Genomic DNA, 15384 nt, shown 5'->3' on the forward strand with positions numbered 1-15384 from the left:
GTACAACAGCGAGCCACAAAACTGATTCCAAATATAAAAAATTAATTAAATGAAAATTGTCTAAAACATGAATCTGTTTTCTAAAAAAAAAAACATAGACTCAGAGGTAACTTGATACAGGTCTTTAAGATTCTAAAGGGAATTGACCATCAAAAGTGACAACAATTTTTACACTGAATGAAAATCCAACAAGGAATGGTCTCAAACTGTCAGGAAATAGATTTAATTTGGAAGTGGGTAGAAACATCTTTCCCAACCATGTAGTTAATGAATGGAATAAACTTCCTGCAGAGGCAGTACAAAGTAGTTAGGTTCGAAACTTTAAGATTCGTTTAGATGAACATCTAAGCAAAATGCTGTAATGACTGCCATTTATTTTATATTGTTTATTTGTTATTATTTGTCAATTTGTTTATTATTTGCTTGATTTTTATTTATTATCTAAATATGTTATTGTTTGATGTTTGCCTGTATATTTTATTTATTATTTTTATTTTTATTTATTTATTTATTTATTTATTTTTATTTCATCTGACCTAGTTATGGACCAAAAGGTTTACTGTTGGCATGCTCCGCCTTTGTAATGCTACAAAATTTCACAGAAATCAGCAACCCACAGCATAAAGATTTTCAATGACCATATTTAGATGTCACCTGAGAAAAGTGATAAAACATGAACAAAATTGGACAAATTTTTAGTGAAACCAAGACTTAGGGAGTCTCGCAGTCAAGTGGTGGTAATAGACACAGAAGAGTAAGAGAAGAAAGACAGTTACTTGATGTTGTCATGGAAGGGATCTACCCATCCAAATCATAAAATTTTTCTGCCCTTTTGTTACTAACTTCTTATTCTGTCAATTCTCCTCCATTCAGGTGCAGTAAAATTGAATGAAGTTTTTGTCCACATTGTATCTATTTAGTATTGGTAAGGGTAGGATGAAACACAGCGATGAGCTTTTGTGAGTTTATTTTTCAAATATTTTGAACCAGATTCCTTCATTAGAGAGGTCACAAAAGTCTCTGGAGAAGGGGGCTGGTCTGAAACATTAAGGAAATACATACATATACCAAGGCTTTTTCCCCCTTACAAGGGAGGTAGCCAAAAAGGAAAAGGCATAAAATCATTCCCACCCATTCCATCCCTGAATACACTCCACACCCCTCCACCCTCCCTCTTATCTTAGCACCTCCTGGATGAAAGGTCATCCCTGCACCTTGTCCACTGCCCTGGGTCAGAAGCAGTGTCGCAAGACACAGCACATCCACAGCAAGGCCGCTTCATTAAATCGGCAACCCCCCCCTCTCTGTCCCCCCATTGCATAAAAGGAGAAGACAGGGAGAAATCCCTTCGGGCTACATCAAATTTTGCTCACACATACTACCTCACCCCCCATCCCCCCATCCATTCCACCTCATGCATCACAACATCATCTATATACAACCATTCTCCATTCACCCCTGTCTTCTGTCCTCTCCTGTCCTTCCTCAACAGACATTCCCCTCTTCCCCAAAGCCCCCTTCACCCCATCCATACCTCATCCTAGGATGTCCCCTCATGTTCACTCCCTCCACATCTGCCTTCCATACCTCTTTTACTAGTCTTTCTTCACTCATTCTTTCCATGTGTCCAAACCATCCCAATACTCTTTCATCAACCCTATCTCCCAACTCCTTTTCCACCCCTGTTCTCCTCCTCACCTCATTTCTCACACTATCTAGCCTAGTAACCCCCATCATACTTCTCAGACACCTCATCTCAAAACACATTCAAACTCCTCTCTTCCTCTCTTATGTTCCATGTTTCTGCCCCATACAGTGCTGTTGGCACAATCACTCCTTCATATAGTCTCCTCTTAGCATCCATTCCCAAATATCTATTCCTCATTACACTCTTCAATCCACCAAGGCATTTACTCGCTTCTCTTAAACTAAATAGTTTTCCTCCATCTTCATTCCAACTTTTCCTGCCACATTTGCACCCAAGTATCTAAAACTATCCACTTCCTCCAATCGCTCTCCCTTAATGCTCACTTCCAGTCTAGTTCCACTTTCACCCCTTGTACATCTCGTCATCTTACTTTTACCCACATTTAGCTTTAGCTTTCTTCTATCACATACTCTCCCAAACTCTTTCACCAACTTCCTCAGTCCCTCCTCCGATCCTGCCACAAGCGCAGTGTCTTCAGCAAACAACAGCTGGCTCACCTCCCACTTTTCTCCATTTTCTTTAACCATCTCCAATCCCTGACCCACTACCCTTGCATTTACCTCTCGCGCTACCCCATCCATGTATAAGTTGAACAGCCAGGGCGACATAACGCATCCTTGACAAAGTCCCACCTTTACCTCGAACCACTCACTCTCTCCATTTCTAATCCTTACACAAGCTCTACTACTCTCATAGAAACTCTTGACAGCTCGTAGAAGCTTTCCTCCTATCCCATATATCTGCATAACCTCCCACAGTGCCTTTCTGTCTACCCTATCGTGAGCCTTTTCCAGATCCATAAAAGCCCAAAAAACATCCTTCCCCTTTCCTATAGCTTTCTCACATATCTGTCTTACCACAAAGATCTGATCTACACAACCTCTACCCGTCCTAAATCCACACTGTTCCTTACCAATTACTCCCTCTGTTCCTCTCCTAATCCTCTCAATCAAGATCCTCCCATAAGCCTTTCCAACTACACTAAACAAACTAATCCCTCTGAAACTACTACATTCACACTTGTCCCCTTTTCCCTTGTAAAGTGGAACTATACAGGCACTCCTCCAGTCCTCTGGCACTCTGCCCTCTCTCCAGCAAACATTAAATAACCTCACCAGCTAGTCCACCATCACTGTACCTCCTTTTTTTAGACATTCTGCATGGCATCCATCCAGACCAGGTGCCTTACCTGCTTTCATCATCTTAACAACTACCTTCACTTCATCCTTCCTTATTTCTCCTCCATTTTCCTCACTCATCACTCTCATTATCTTAGCATTTCCCACTGCAACTATCTTTCCCTCCCTATCCTCCTTCACAATTAGCAACTCCCTAAAATATTCTGCCCATCTTCCCCTTACTGCCTTCTCTTCCATTATCATCTCTCCATCTGCACCTTTAACCTTTTCTTCTCTACTTGATTCACCTCCTCTTGCTCTCTTAATTTCTTTCCAAAACATCTTTTTATTACTTTCAAAATTTTCTATCATACTCTTACCCCATTTCACATCTGCTCTCCTCTTTGCCTCCTTTACCTTTTGCTTTACTTCTCTTTTCTTTTCTTTGTACCTCTCATATGACTCCCTTGTCCTATTTTGTAACCAATCTGTGAAAGCTCGCTTCTTTTCTTCTACAACCTTCTTTGTTTCCTCATCCCATCATTCATTACCATTCCTTCTATTTCCTCCTGTCCTTCTTGTTCCACACACCATCCTTGCACACTTTGTGACTCCCTCCTTGAACCATCCCCATTCTTCCTCCACACCTAGCTCTACTCTATCCTTCACTCCCTCCCACTCCTCCTTCAGCTTCTTCTTGTACTCCTTCTCCTTTTCCTTTTCATTTAAAGAGTTCACTCTAAGCACCTCCCTACCTTTTGTCCCTTTCCTCTTTCTCCATCAATCCTCCACTCTCGACTTACCTTCCACCAAAAAATGATCTGATATTCCCCCACCCTCTCCCCTTAGCACATGTACATCCTTAACTCTTCCTATCATAGTCCTATTTACCACTACATAATCCATCAATGCTCTATCTACCACCCTTCCCTCCACCACCCTCTCCCATGTGTACTTATGCTTGACTTTCTTCCAAAACACTGTATGCTATCATCAACTCTCTTTCTAGACACATGTCCACCATCAACTCTCCACTATGATTCTTTCCTGGAACTCCACATTTCCCAACGACTCCATCAATTGGACCATTTCCTACCCTAGCATTAAGGTCTCCCAGTACTATTACATTGACATTTCTCCCTAAATCCTCTATGCACTCATTTATATCTCTCCAAAAATCCTCCCTCTCTTCTACACTCTTCTCACTGCCAGGCCCATATGCACTTTTTATTATTAAGGAAATGAATTTATAAAAACTCGTCGCAGTGTTTCATCCTATCCTTACCAATATATATTTTATGATAATCCATTCATGTAATACTTGAGTTAATGTTTGTTCCCCATTGGCAGGCAAATGGTGGCACGAAGTATACAAGAGACGTTGAGAGCTGTAGTAGAAACACCAGATGACGTTTATGCAGTCCTTGAAATCATGATGTCCCTCCTTGCCAATGACGGTAAGTGTCTCATAACATCAGGGATCAAAAGAACCTACACAGTGTCATCAATTTAGAACTATTTGCTTTAGGAAAGTATTGATTCATTCCCAAAGGCTTGTCTCCCTATATATATATATATATATATATATATATATATATATATATATATATTTTTTTTTTCCTCTCAGTTTTTCCCCACTCACCAAATCCATCAGTGTGTTTATTTCCCTAATTGTGGTGTATACCTCAAGGCACATTGCATATTGGGTAGGACAGTTTCTGCAAAGTGATTAGCCAGTCTTGTGAGCATGACTCAATCAAGAACCTTTCCTGTGGTGGCCACCAGAGAAATGCCTCCGCTGTTTCCACAAAGTGACTTGTCACCTCTCTTCTTATAGATGTTGATTATGTTAGCATCTTCAGAAGAGACAGAGGTATCACAGGCATGATATTCTCCATATGCCAAATTCAAGAGAAATCCCATGAACAGAGCTGTGACTTATACCTGGTCTTCATAGACCTAACAATGGCATTTGACACAGTTAACAGGAAATTCCTCTGGAGTGTCCTCCAAAGTCAGGTACCCCTTCAAAATTTCTCGTTCTCAAAAGCGTCCCATGATGTAATGTGCCTGTATACTGGTGGGAGGGCAAAAATCTGAGCCTTTCATTGTTGAAGTGGAAGTTATGCAAGTCTGTATTTACCTAGTTGTATTTTACGGTACGAGAGCTATGCTCGTAGTGACCTGTTTTCGTATCTCTCCACATCCAGTTTATTCTTAAAATCGTGTATAGTTTTGGCATTCACTGTTTCTCTGTTCAGTTTGTTCCACACATCAGTCACTCTATGTGGGAAGCTATTCTTTTTCAGATCTCTTCTTTAGCTGACTTTAGTTTCTTTTTGTGTCCTCATGTTTCTCTTCTGTCCCACTTTAATAAGTCGTCTCTGTCGAGAACTTCCATCCCTTTTATAATTCTGAAAATGGTCAACAAATTGCCTCTTTCTTTTCTCTGTTCCAGTGATGACAGATGTAATTTTTCCAAAATTTGTTCGTATGTCAGGTTTGTCAGTGTAGGTGCCATTTTTGTCGCTGCTCTTTGTATTCTTTCTAACTTTCTTATATTCTTCTTTGTGCTAGGTGCCCATAGTGTTGCAGCATATTCTAGTTTAGGTTTTATCAGTGTAACAACTATTTTTTTAACCATCTCCTCATCTATGTAGTTGAAGGCCACTTTCATTGACCTCAATAAGTTATAAGTCTCTCCAAATAATTTATCGACATGTTTATCAGGTGTTAAGTCACTTAAGATGATTACTCCATTTCTGAATCAACTTTTTTGACTACTTTGTTTCCAATTTTGTACTATCCAGATACGCTATTTTTACTTTTTCCAAATTCCATTATGCTACATTTTTTAGTGTTGAAATTCATCTCACTTTTCCGACTCCATTCGCATATTTTGTCTAGGTCTTCTTGTTGCGATATGCAATCTTCTGTTCTTACTCTCTTGAGTAATTTGGCATCATCAGCAAAGAAGTTCATATAACAGTTTACTCCCTCATCCATGTCATTTATATATATGGTAAACATTAAAGGAGCCAGTACAGAGCCTTGTGGGGCACCACTTTTCACATCTTCCCAGTTCGAATTTTTGTCCCATTTTTCTCCCAGTTAAGAAATCCTTCATCCATTACAGCAGTTTACCTTGTATTCCTCCTAATATTTCAATTTTTCTTTTTAATTTTTTATGTGGAAACGTGTATCGGTGTGCGGGTAGCGACCCTCTTGACCCCCGGTATGTTCAACAAACAGTGAAACACCCTGATTATCTCATGGTATGGGGAAGTTTTAGTGGAAGAGGACTTGGGAGCCTTGTTGTACTACCGAAAAATGTAAAAGTGAACCAATATGTTTATTATGAACTCTTAAATGACCACCTGGAGGATTTTTTAATAGCTCAGGTGCTAACATCTTTCAACAAGATCACGCCCCAGCCCACACTGCTCGTAGTGTTACTCAGTGGCTTAAAGACTGTCATATACCTTACATAGCAGACTGGCCAGCCAATACTCCTGACATAAACCCAATAGAAAACCTGTGGAACCACATTTACCTGCAGGGTAAAGATACAAGCTCTGTGCCCAAGCTCGAGGCAGCCATTCGCCAATCCTGGGCTAGTATAACCCCTGCACATCTTGCCAAGTATGCCACTTCCATTCCAAACCACCTTCGTGAGATCATTGCACATAAAGGCCACCCATCAAAGTATTAGAGGTACGAAGTGAGCTTTTGTTTATTGATTTATGACTCGTTCATTCTCCTCATCACTCATTCTCGCTAACCTTGTCGAGCACTGTATATATTCTTTATCTCCTTCACACAATTTCTTTATTTCATGTTTATCCTTTAGTTTTTCATTTATCTAAGAATAACTAAAAAAAATTACTCCCAGCTGTCTTTTAATGAACTCGGGTGTATGTTTGTCCCCCACTGAACCGGCAAAAAGGGACACGTGTGTAATAAAAGTTTTAACCATTGAAAAAGGAGGGCAACAAATCTTACGATTAGATCACCAGGAACAATGCCTTTAGAAACCGAAGCCGACAAAAAGAAGCGTCAAAGACATTTTTGGAAGTGGGTTACAGGTACTCGGAAAATTTCAAAAGCCGCTTTACAAAATGATAAGAGTTTGAGTTGCCGACTACGAAATGAACATGCCCAAACTTTTCCAAGCCTATACCAGGCTGTCAAAAATTTTTGTGGTAAGGAATCTGTGCGGGAATTTCATCAAAAGGTGATTAGTTCAATGATTCTCTACGAAACAACAAAGATTTTCAATATTCCGAAGAAATATTTGACAGTCTTGAACTTTTTGATGGACAAATTGAAGACAGTGTTTCTGAAGGTTTTATGAAGCATTACTTTGTCGGGTAAAACTGGGCGTAGCCCGGGCGCGATGCGCCACACGGGTGAAGCAAAGCGAAGCGAACAGCACCGGCCAAGCACCCACGGCGCAGCCGTGGCTGGCGAAGCCAGGTGCTTGTATATCTGTAAAAGAGTTTAGGTTGGTCCTTACATTTGTCCATAATATCTTTTTCATACATATATACATATGCCAAGGCTTTTTCCTCCTTACAAGGGGGGTAGCCAAAAAGAAAAAGGCATAAAATCATTCCCACCCATTCCATCCCTGAATACACTCCACACCCCTCCACCCTCCCTCTTATCTTAGCACCTCCTGAATGACGGGTCATCCCTGCACCTTGTCCACTGCCCTGGGTCAGAAGCAGTGTCGCAAGACACAGCACATCCACAGCAAGGCCGCTTCATTAAATTGGCGACCCCCCCCCCCTCTCCGTCCCCCCATTGCATAAAATGAGAGGACGGGGAGAAATCCCTTCGGGCTGCATCAAATTTTGCTCACACATACTACCTCACCCCCCATCCACCCGCCCATTCCACCTCATGCAATCACATCATCATCCATATACAACCATTCTCCATTCACCCCTGTCTTCTGTCCTCTCCCGTCCTTCCTCAACAGACATTCCCCTCTTCCCCAAAGCCCCCTTCACCCCATCCATCCACCTCATCCTAGGACGTCCCCTCATGTTCACTCTCTCCACATCAGCCTTCCACACCTCTTTTACTATTCTTTCTTCACTCATTCTATCCATGTGTCCAAACCATCCTAATATTCTTTCATCAACCCTATCTCCCAGCTCCTTTTCCACCCCTGTTCTCCTCCTCACCTCCTCATTTCTCACACTATCTAGCCTAGTAACCCCCATCATACTTCTCAGACACCTCATCTCAAACACATTCAAACTCCTTCTCTCTTCTTCTCTTATGTTCCATGTTTCTGCCCCATACAGTTCTGTTGGCACAATCACTCCTTCATACAGTCTCCTCTTAGCATCCATTCCCAAATGTCTATTCATCATTACACTCTTTAATCCACCAAGGCATTTACTCACTTCTCTCAATCTACATTCTACCTCCACCTCCACTCCACCTTTCCCTGCCACATTTGCACCCAAGTATCTAAAACTATCAACTTCCTCCAGTCGCTCTCCCTTAATGCTCACTTCCAGTCTACTGCCACTTTCACCCCTTGTACATCTCATCACCTTACTTTTACCCACATTTATCTTTAGCTTTCTTCTATCACATACTCTCCCAAACTCTGCCCACAACTTCCTCAGTCCCTCCTCCGATCCTGCCACAAGCGCAGTGTCGTTCGCAAACAACAGCTGGCTCACCTCCCACTTTTCTCCATTTTCTTTAACCATCTCCAATCCCTTGCCCACTACCCTTGCATTTACCTCTTGCACCACCCCATCCATGTATAAGTTGAACAGCCAGGGCGACATAACGCATCCTTGACGAAGTCCCACCTTTACCTCGAACCACTCACTCTCTCCATTTCTAATCCTGACACAAGCTCTACTACTCTCATAAAACCTCTTGACAGCTCCCAGAAGCTTTCCTCCTATCCTGTATATCTGCATAACCTCCCACAGTGCCTTTCTGTCTACCCTATCATAAGCCTTTTCCAGATCCATAAAAGCCCAAAAAAAATCCTTCCCCTTTCCTATAGCTTTCTCACATATCTGTCTTACCACAAAGATCTGATCTACACAACCTCTACCTGTCCTAAATCCACACTGTTCCTCACCAATTACTCCTTCTGTTCCTCTCCTAATCCTCTCAATCAAGATCCTCCCATAAGCCTTCCCAACTACTCTAAACAAACTAATCCCTCTGAAGCTACTACATTCACACTTGTCCCCTTTTCCCTTGTAAAGAGGAACTATACAGGCACTCCTCCAGTCTTTTTCTTAATTTCTTTTTTCTTTCCTGCGTATATTCACATATTCGTTCCTAAGTTTTATATATGTTTGCTATTTGGATGTTTTATTTTTTTTTTTTATTATTATTATTATTATATTTTTTTTTTCTTCTATTTTTTCCAGGCTTTGTCTATCCTGTCTCTAGCCTCGCTACACCTTTTGGTAAACCAACACTTTATGTAAATATCTTTTTGTTTCTTTTTTGGTACCCTATTTGTTAATTCCTTCCTTGTACTTCTCTATGAATATTTTCGGTTTGTCTTCCATCCTTGTTTCCTCTTTAGAGAATTTATCCCAGTTTGTGTTCTGGAAAAATGTTCTTAGTTTAACCAAATATGTTTAGTTGTACATTAATCTTCCTTCTCTGTGTTTGTCATTCCTGTCTACTTTGTTTTGTTCTTTTAATTCAAACTGTTAGTATGTGGTCACTCTTTCCAATTGGTGTTTTATATTCCATTTTGTTCACAATATCTGGTTCAAAAGTTAATACTAAGTCTAGTTTCGACAGTTCCTCATTGTTCCTATATCTAGTTTTTTCCTTAACCCATTGTGTTAAGGTGTATTTGATGGTCATATCCAGTAGAATGTTGCTCCAAAGTTCATCTTCCCCTTTAACTATCATTTCTTCCCAGATTATGTCTTTTGCATTAAAATTGCCCATAATTACTATGTTTCTACCCTCTTTCAGTAGCACGTTTAGCACAATCATTGCGTCTTCCAATAATTTGGAATGTTCGCTGTCCAACCACACATGCGTTTTTGGTGGTACATACACTGCTACAAATTTTCTGCTTTTTATCTTTTTGTTAGTAATTTTGATCATAATTATGAGTAATTCTACATTGCCTTGGCCTTCAATAATCTTCGTCACATTTAGACCCTTTTTGGCCAATATCATGACACCTCCTCCTTGCTTTTCTGTTCTATTTTTTCCCCAGTGGTTGTATAGGCCATGTCCCACTATGCTTGTTGATAGAGGTCCTTTCAATTTTGTCTACCGTACTATTCCCATGATGTCAGATTTTTCTGTTTCTAGATAGTCAGTTCATTGATTCCAGAGATCATGCCATTGATATTTGTGTATGCCTCTTTTAGTTTCTTATTTTCTTTTCTTTTTTGGTTTAACCCCTTCACTTCGGGCCAAAATCTCGCGGGCTGCATTAGCTGCCAGACGTGCGATGTTGCATCACAATACTCGCATTATAAAAAATAAAGTAACCCCTGTAATACTCATTCTCTTTCACCCGTGAATTTTGATAACCATAGAAAATATGATGAAGCCAGTTTACAGAGTATGGGGGTCACGCAGGTACAACTACAATAAATATAATCAAGACGCCGATATGGCAGCCTCGTGTACCCACTTGCTCCTCATGACGTCTACGTAGGCGTCACCGTATGGAAGGGGTTAAGTACTCTAAAAAAAACAACTTTTTTTTTCCGTCTCTGTTCTCTTCTTATTTCTATCATTGGCTTCAGTTCTGAGAGCTTTGTCTTTCTCTTTTTCCTCATCACTCGTTTCCTTTTGTACATTTGAATTTCTCGCTGTTTGCCAGTTTAACTGTTTTCGATAATACCTCCTCGGCTATCATTTGGGTTCTTAATTTTTTTTTTATATATATATATATATATACACAACCACTCCTCGTCTAACAACCTACTCGGTTAGCGACAACGCGGAGTTTTGACGGGCTTTATGACAGACCAATATTCGTTTAACGTAAATCTCCCGAAGTTACGACGTCGTGTACGATAATTAAGTTGGCTGAGGCAAATTTGTATGATGTTATAATTGAACTTGTACGGTGGATATTAGCTGTGAGGTAAAGTGTTCTGAAGCTTAGGTCTACATTACCATCCTGCAAGCTGCAAAAACTACCTGGGGTACAGTATATACCGGTAGTGGTAAATTTTTAGTTTCGACCATGGGCGCAATATAGCAATAGAAAATTGATTATTAATTTTGTAAATTATAATGTATCAAAGTAATATGCAATTTTGTGAACGGAAAAAAAAAAAAGGTGCTAAAACAAATTTCGTAAGTAACGAAGTCATGTCGGACGAATGGTACACCATGTTTGTTATGATAGATGCCGATGTCGAAGAAATAAAAGGATGATAAATTCGTCTAACCTAAACTAAACTAACCTGACCTGTGTTTGATAAATCATTACCTGCAAATTAAATGTCATCCGGCTCGTCCTCGTTGTCGTCGTCATGAGAGATGTTGGCAGACGACAAGATGGCGTCCCAATCCTATGCTACCAACTTTGTTCATTAGCATATTTTCTTGTAGCATGGTATTTTTTACTTTCATTTCCGCCCACAAAATTGCATATTACGTTGATACATTTTAATTTACAAAATTAATAATTAATTTTCTATTGCTATATTGTGCCCATGGTTGAAACTAAAAAAATACCCCGGTATTCAATATGGAATGTAAGCATACACGGATTTGGTCATAACGGTAATTTCAGGAACCTAACCACCGTAAATAAACAGTAAATAAAGCTTTAATGTACTGTATAAAAGAGGGAAAATACACAAAAATAAAGATACATGTATTGCTGGACATTGTACATACAGTACATGTATGTATATGTATACACTTTCGCTTAACGACCAATTCGGTTAACGACGGCGCGCTGGTCCCAATTGTCGTCGTTAAACGAGGAGTGGTTGTATTTGCCTATCCTATGGATTTTGTTGATTTTATCGAAATTTTCCCCTTCATCCTGTATTTCTTTCAGAATCTCCTTGGCTATTTCCTTATTTTCTCTCTGGTATCTATACATATGTTTTTCCTGTATACCATGGACCACACTGCACTTACCTTTGTCAACTGTATCTCTCACCCAATTTTCCTTTTCTTTAATTACTTTCATAACTGTTTCTTGTTTTCCTCCATCTGCTTTTGTACTATTTCTCTAAAACATATTTTTTATTTTCCTGTTCTTGTTTCCATTGATTTTTTATTTCAATGAGGTCTGTTTCTTTGACTCTTCCACCTTTGTGGGCACTACTTGTAATTGCTCTTTGACCTTTTTCAGTTCATCATTTTTATTTTTGTCTTCATTTTTCATTCTCTCGTTTTCTCTCTTTAGGATTTCAATTTCGCTCTTTAGGTCACTTAGTTCTTTGATCGTTTGCTCATCACTCTTACATAAAGTAATCAATTCTCTATGTACAGCTCGGTAGTCCAATTTTAAATCTATAATTTCTTCCATTAAGTCATTTATTTCATGATTTCTTAATGCATTACTATATCTAATTTCTCTATATCTAAGCTTTTTCCTATTTCAACTGGGTTTCTTTGAAACCCTGAGAAAGAGTTACTTTCCCCCCTTTGGTTTTTCCTTGGAGTATTAGTTACACAAGGGCATTTGGGGATGACACCTCTAGGACTTGCCACTATACTTACATCTAATCCTCTTTTTGTCAGTTCATTTGTTATTCTTTCTTCTTTATCTTTATCTTTCTCCATTTTGCCAAAAACTATACAGTCACTATCCGAGTTACGACGTACGCCAGTTACGACCACCCATACTTACGACCACGTCTAGCAGATGCCTATTATGAATTTACTGTATATGTCTGGCAGCCCAGCGCGTAAGATAGTTGTGGCAACCCGGCATCGCATACGGCAATTATGGCAGAGATGGAAAAGTTGCTATACACGTGGTTGGAAGATGATAGGAAAAGAAATGTAAAAGTGATGTTGCAAGCAGTGCAAAGTAAAGCTAAAAATTAATTTTGCATGTTGGAAGAACGTGCAGGTAAAGAATACACTTCACATGAATTCATAGCGAGTGCTGGGTGGTTTCGTCGCTTTCGAAAGCATTACCAGGTTCACCACATGTTGTCGAAAGGTGAGGCCGCTAGCAGTAATGCTCCTGTAGCTAAGGCATTTGTGGAAGAGTTTGATAAATTAATTAAGGATTAAGGATATTTACGTACTTACAACCACGTCTAGCAGATGCCTATTGTGAGTTTATTATGAATACTCTATAATAAGTATTTTCTTTCTTTAACCTACCATATCGTATTAACAACTAAGCAACTGAAAACAATGCTATATACATCTGTAGGAGAGAAGCCAAACGCAGAGTATGGGATCCAATGTATTTAACGTTTCGCCCAGCAGAGCTTCTTCAGAAATAACATAGTGGACAAATATATGACTCCTTATATAACCCGAGCTTGTGGAGAGAAACGAACATGAAACTGGTGTAAACACAGTTTGCGTAAATTGCTTATTACTTTATTAAAATTGCTAAAGGTTTATTTATTGGGAAAAAATCCATTGTTTTGATTTATATTATCAATGAGAGACATAAAAACAGATTCAAAACATCTACATTTCATAGTATGGTTTTCATATTAAATAATCTTAGAATTATTCCAGTCAGCATTGTGGCCTGTATCATATCTATGTCAAACAATGGCATTATTCATATTGTAAGTTTTCATATCATATGTATGTTCCCATATTCTTTTATCAACACCACGGAAGCTTACCAAACTGATTTTCTCAACATTACCACCAGCACGGTAACAGTTGGCAATCTTATAAAAAGCAGCAATAAAAGTAGGTAATATGTTCGTCAAGCAGGTGTTTACTGTGTGCCATGTTTAGGTTGTAAAAAGGTGTACAATGGTGAAAATTTCCGTGGTGTTGATAAAAGAATATCGGAACATAGATATGATATGAAAACTTACAATATGAATAATGCCATTGTTAGATATAGATACAATATGTTATTTCTGAAGAAGCCGTGCTGGACGAAACGTTAAATACATTGGATCCCATAATTTAAGAGAGAAATTATTAAAAGGAAACTGCAATTTAAAAACCTGCCGATGGCAACAGTGCATAGTCCTAGCAAAAGTTACAACCAAGTTATAACCAATATGCATGTATCTTGACAAGAAAATTGCGAAAACTTCGACAGTTTTCGAGTCCATGCCACCGCATTCATTCACGCTATCATGGCTATGACATGATAGCGTCCACAACACAGACAGCCATTTTGCATTGGTCTAGTCTCGCTCCACTCAGACTGTAGTCATTTGGGTATTCTTTTAGTTTTGACCATGAGCGCAATATAGCAATAAAAAATTAATTATTAATTTTGTAAATTAAAATGTATCAACATAATATACAATTTTGTGGGCAGAAATGAAAATAAAAAATGCCTTGCTACAAGCAAATATGCTAATGAACGAAGTCGGTAGCATAGGATCGGGACGCCATCTTGTCTTGGTACTTCCGACAGTACCTCGCCAGGTAAATTTTCTTGAAGGAATGTTATGGAGAGGAGATAATGCATTCCTTCAAGCTGCAAGAACTTTGTATACCCCGCAAGGTGAGAGAGTGGTTGAAAAGCCCGCCAACGTCTCTCACGACGACGACAACGAGGACGATCCGGATGACATTTAATTTGCAGTTAATGATTTATTAAACACAGGTTAGGTTAGGTTAGACGAATCTATCATCCTTACATTTCTTTGACGTCAGCATCTATCATAACAAACATGGCGTACCATTCGTCCGACACGACTTCGTTACTTACGAAATTTGTTTAAGCACCTTTTTTGTTTTTTATTTTCGCTCACAAAATTGCATATTACGTTGATATATTATAATTTAAAAAATTAATAATTAATTTTCTATAACTATATTGCGCCCATGGTCGAAACTAAAAATTTACCTTCATTTGTAATCCTGTGTTTTTAAGTGAATAGAGAATTCCAGGAATAAAACTGCTAATGTTGGCTTAATTCCCCACAATTCCCGTAACATGTTTATGTTGTTTTTTAGGGGTATTGGCAGGGCAGACCGTCCATGTAGGTGGTCTGATTTCACTGACCAAATTTTTTATATACATATATCATTATTTTTGTAATTTTGCTAAATCCCAACCGATTTTTCTCATTCAACAACGAAAATGTTCTTAACCCATTCAACTCCGATGACAAGATGTCTTGTCATTTGGTCAAATAAAACAAAAAATCATAAAACACCAAAATGTTTGATCAAACACCAGAAAAATATGACGTCAGTCCTCGCTTCGCTCGCAGCGAAGCGAGGACTGACGTCATATTTTTCTGGTGTTTGATCAAACATTTTGGTGTTTTATGATTTTTTGTTTTATTTGACCAAATGACAAGACATCTTGTCATCGGAGTTGAATGGGTTAAATCAACATAATATGCAATTTTGTGGGCGGAAATGAAAATAAAAAATGCCTTGCTACAAGCA

At 39.0% G+C, this 15384-nt stretch overlaps 1 protein-coding gene across 9 annotated transcripts in view; it reads left to right on the plus strand.

Moving 5' to 3' along the window:
* LOC143034002 (serine/threonine-protein phosphatase 4 regulatory subunit 1-like) overlaps positions 1-15384 on the plus strand; it is a 476593-nt gene that overhangs the window by 381808 nt on the left and 79401 nt on the right. For 8 of the 9 annotated variants that reach the window (XM_076199815.1, XM_076199813.1, XM_076199814.1 and 5 more), the window contains one exon: positions 4177-4283. In XM_076199815.1, coding sequence (XP_076055930.1) covers positions 4177-4283 — 107 coding nt within the window. Of the gene's footprint in view, positions 1-4176; positions 4284-6296; positions 6541-15384 lie in introns of those variants that run through there. The other variant, XM_076199822.1, reaches the window with a different exon arrangement.

Source organism: Oratosquilla oratoria, chromosome 16, assembly GCF_046742065.1.
Source record: "Oratosquilla oratoria isolate Oo_2021 chromosome 16, ASM4674206v1, whole genome shotgun sequence".
In the NCBI taxonomy this organism is placed as follows: Eukaryota; Metazoa; Arthropoda; class Malacostraca; order Stomatopoda; family Squillidae; genus Oratosquilla; species Oratosquilla oratoria.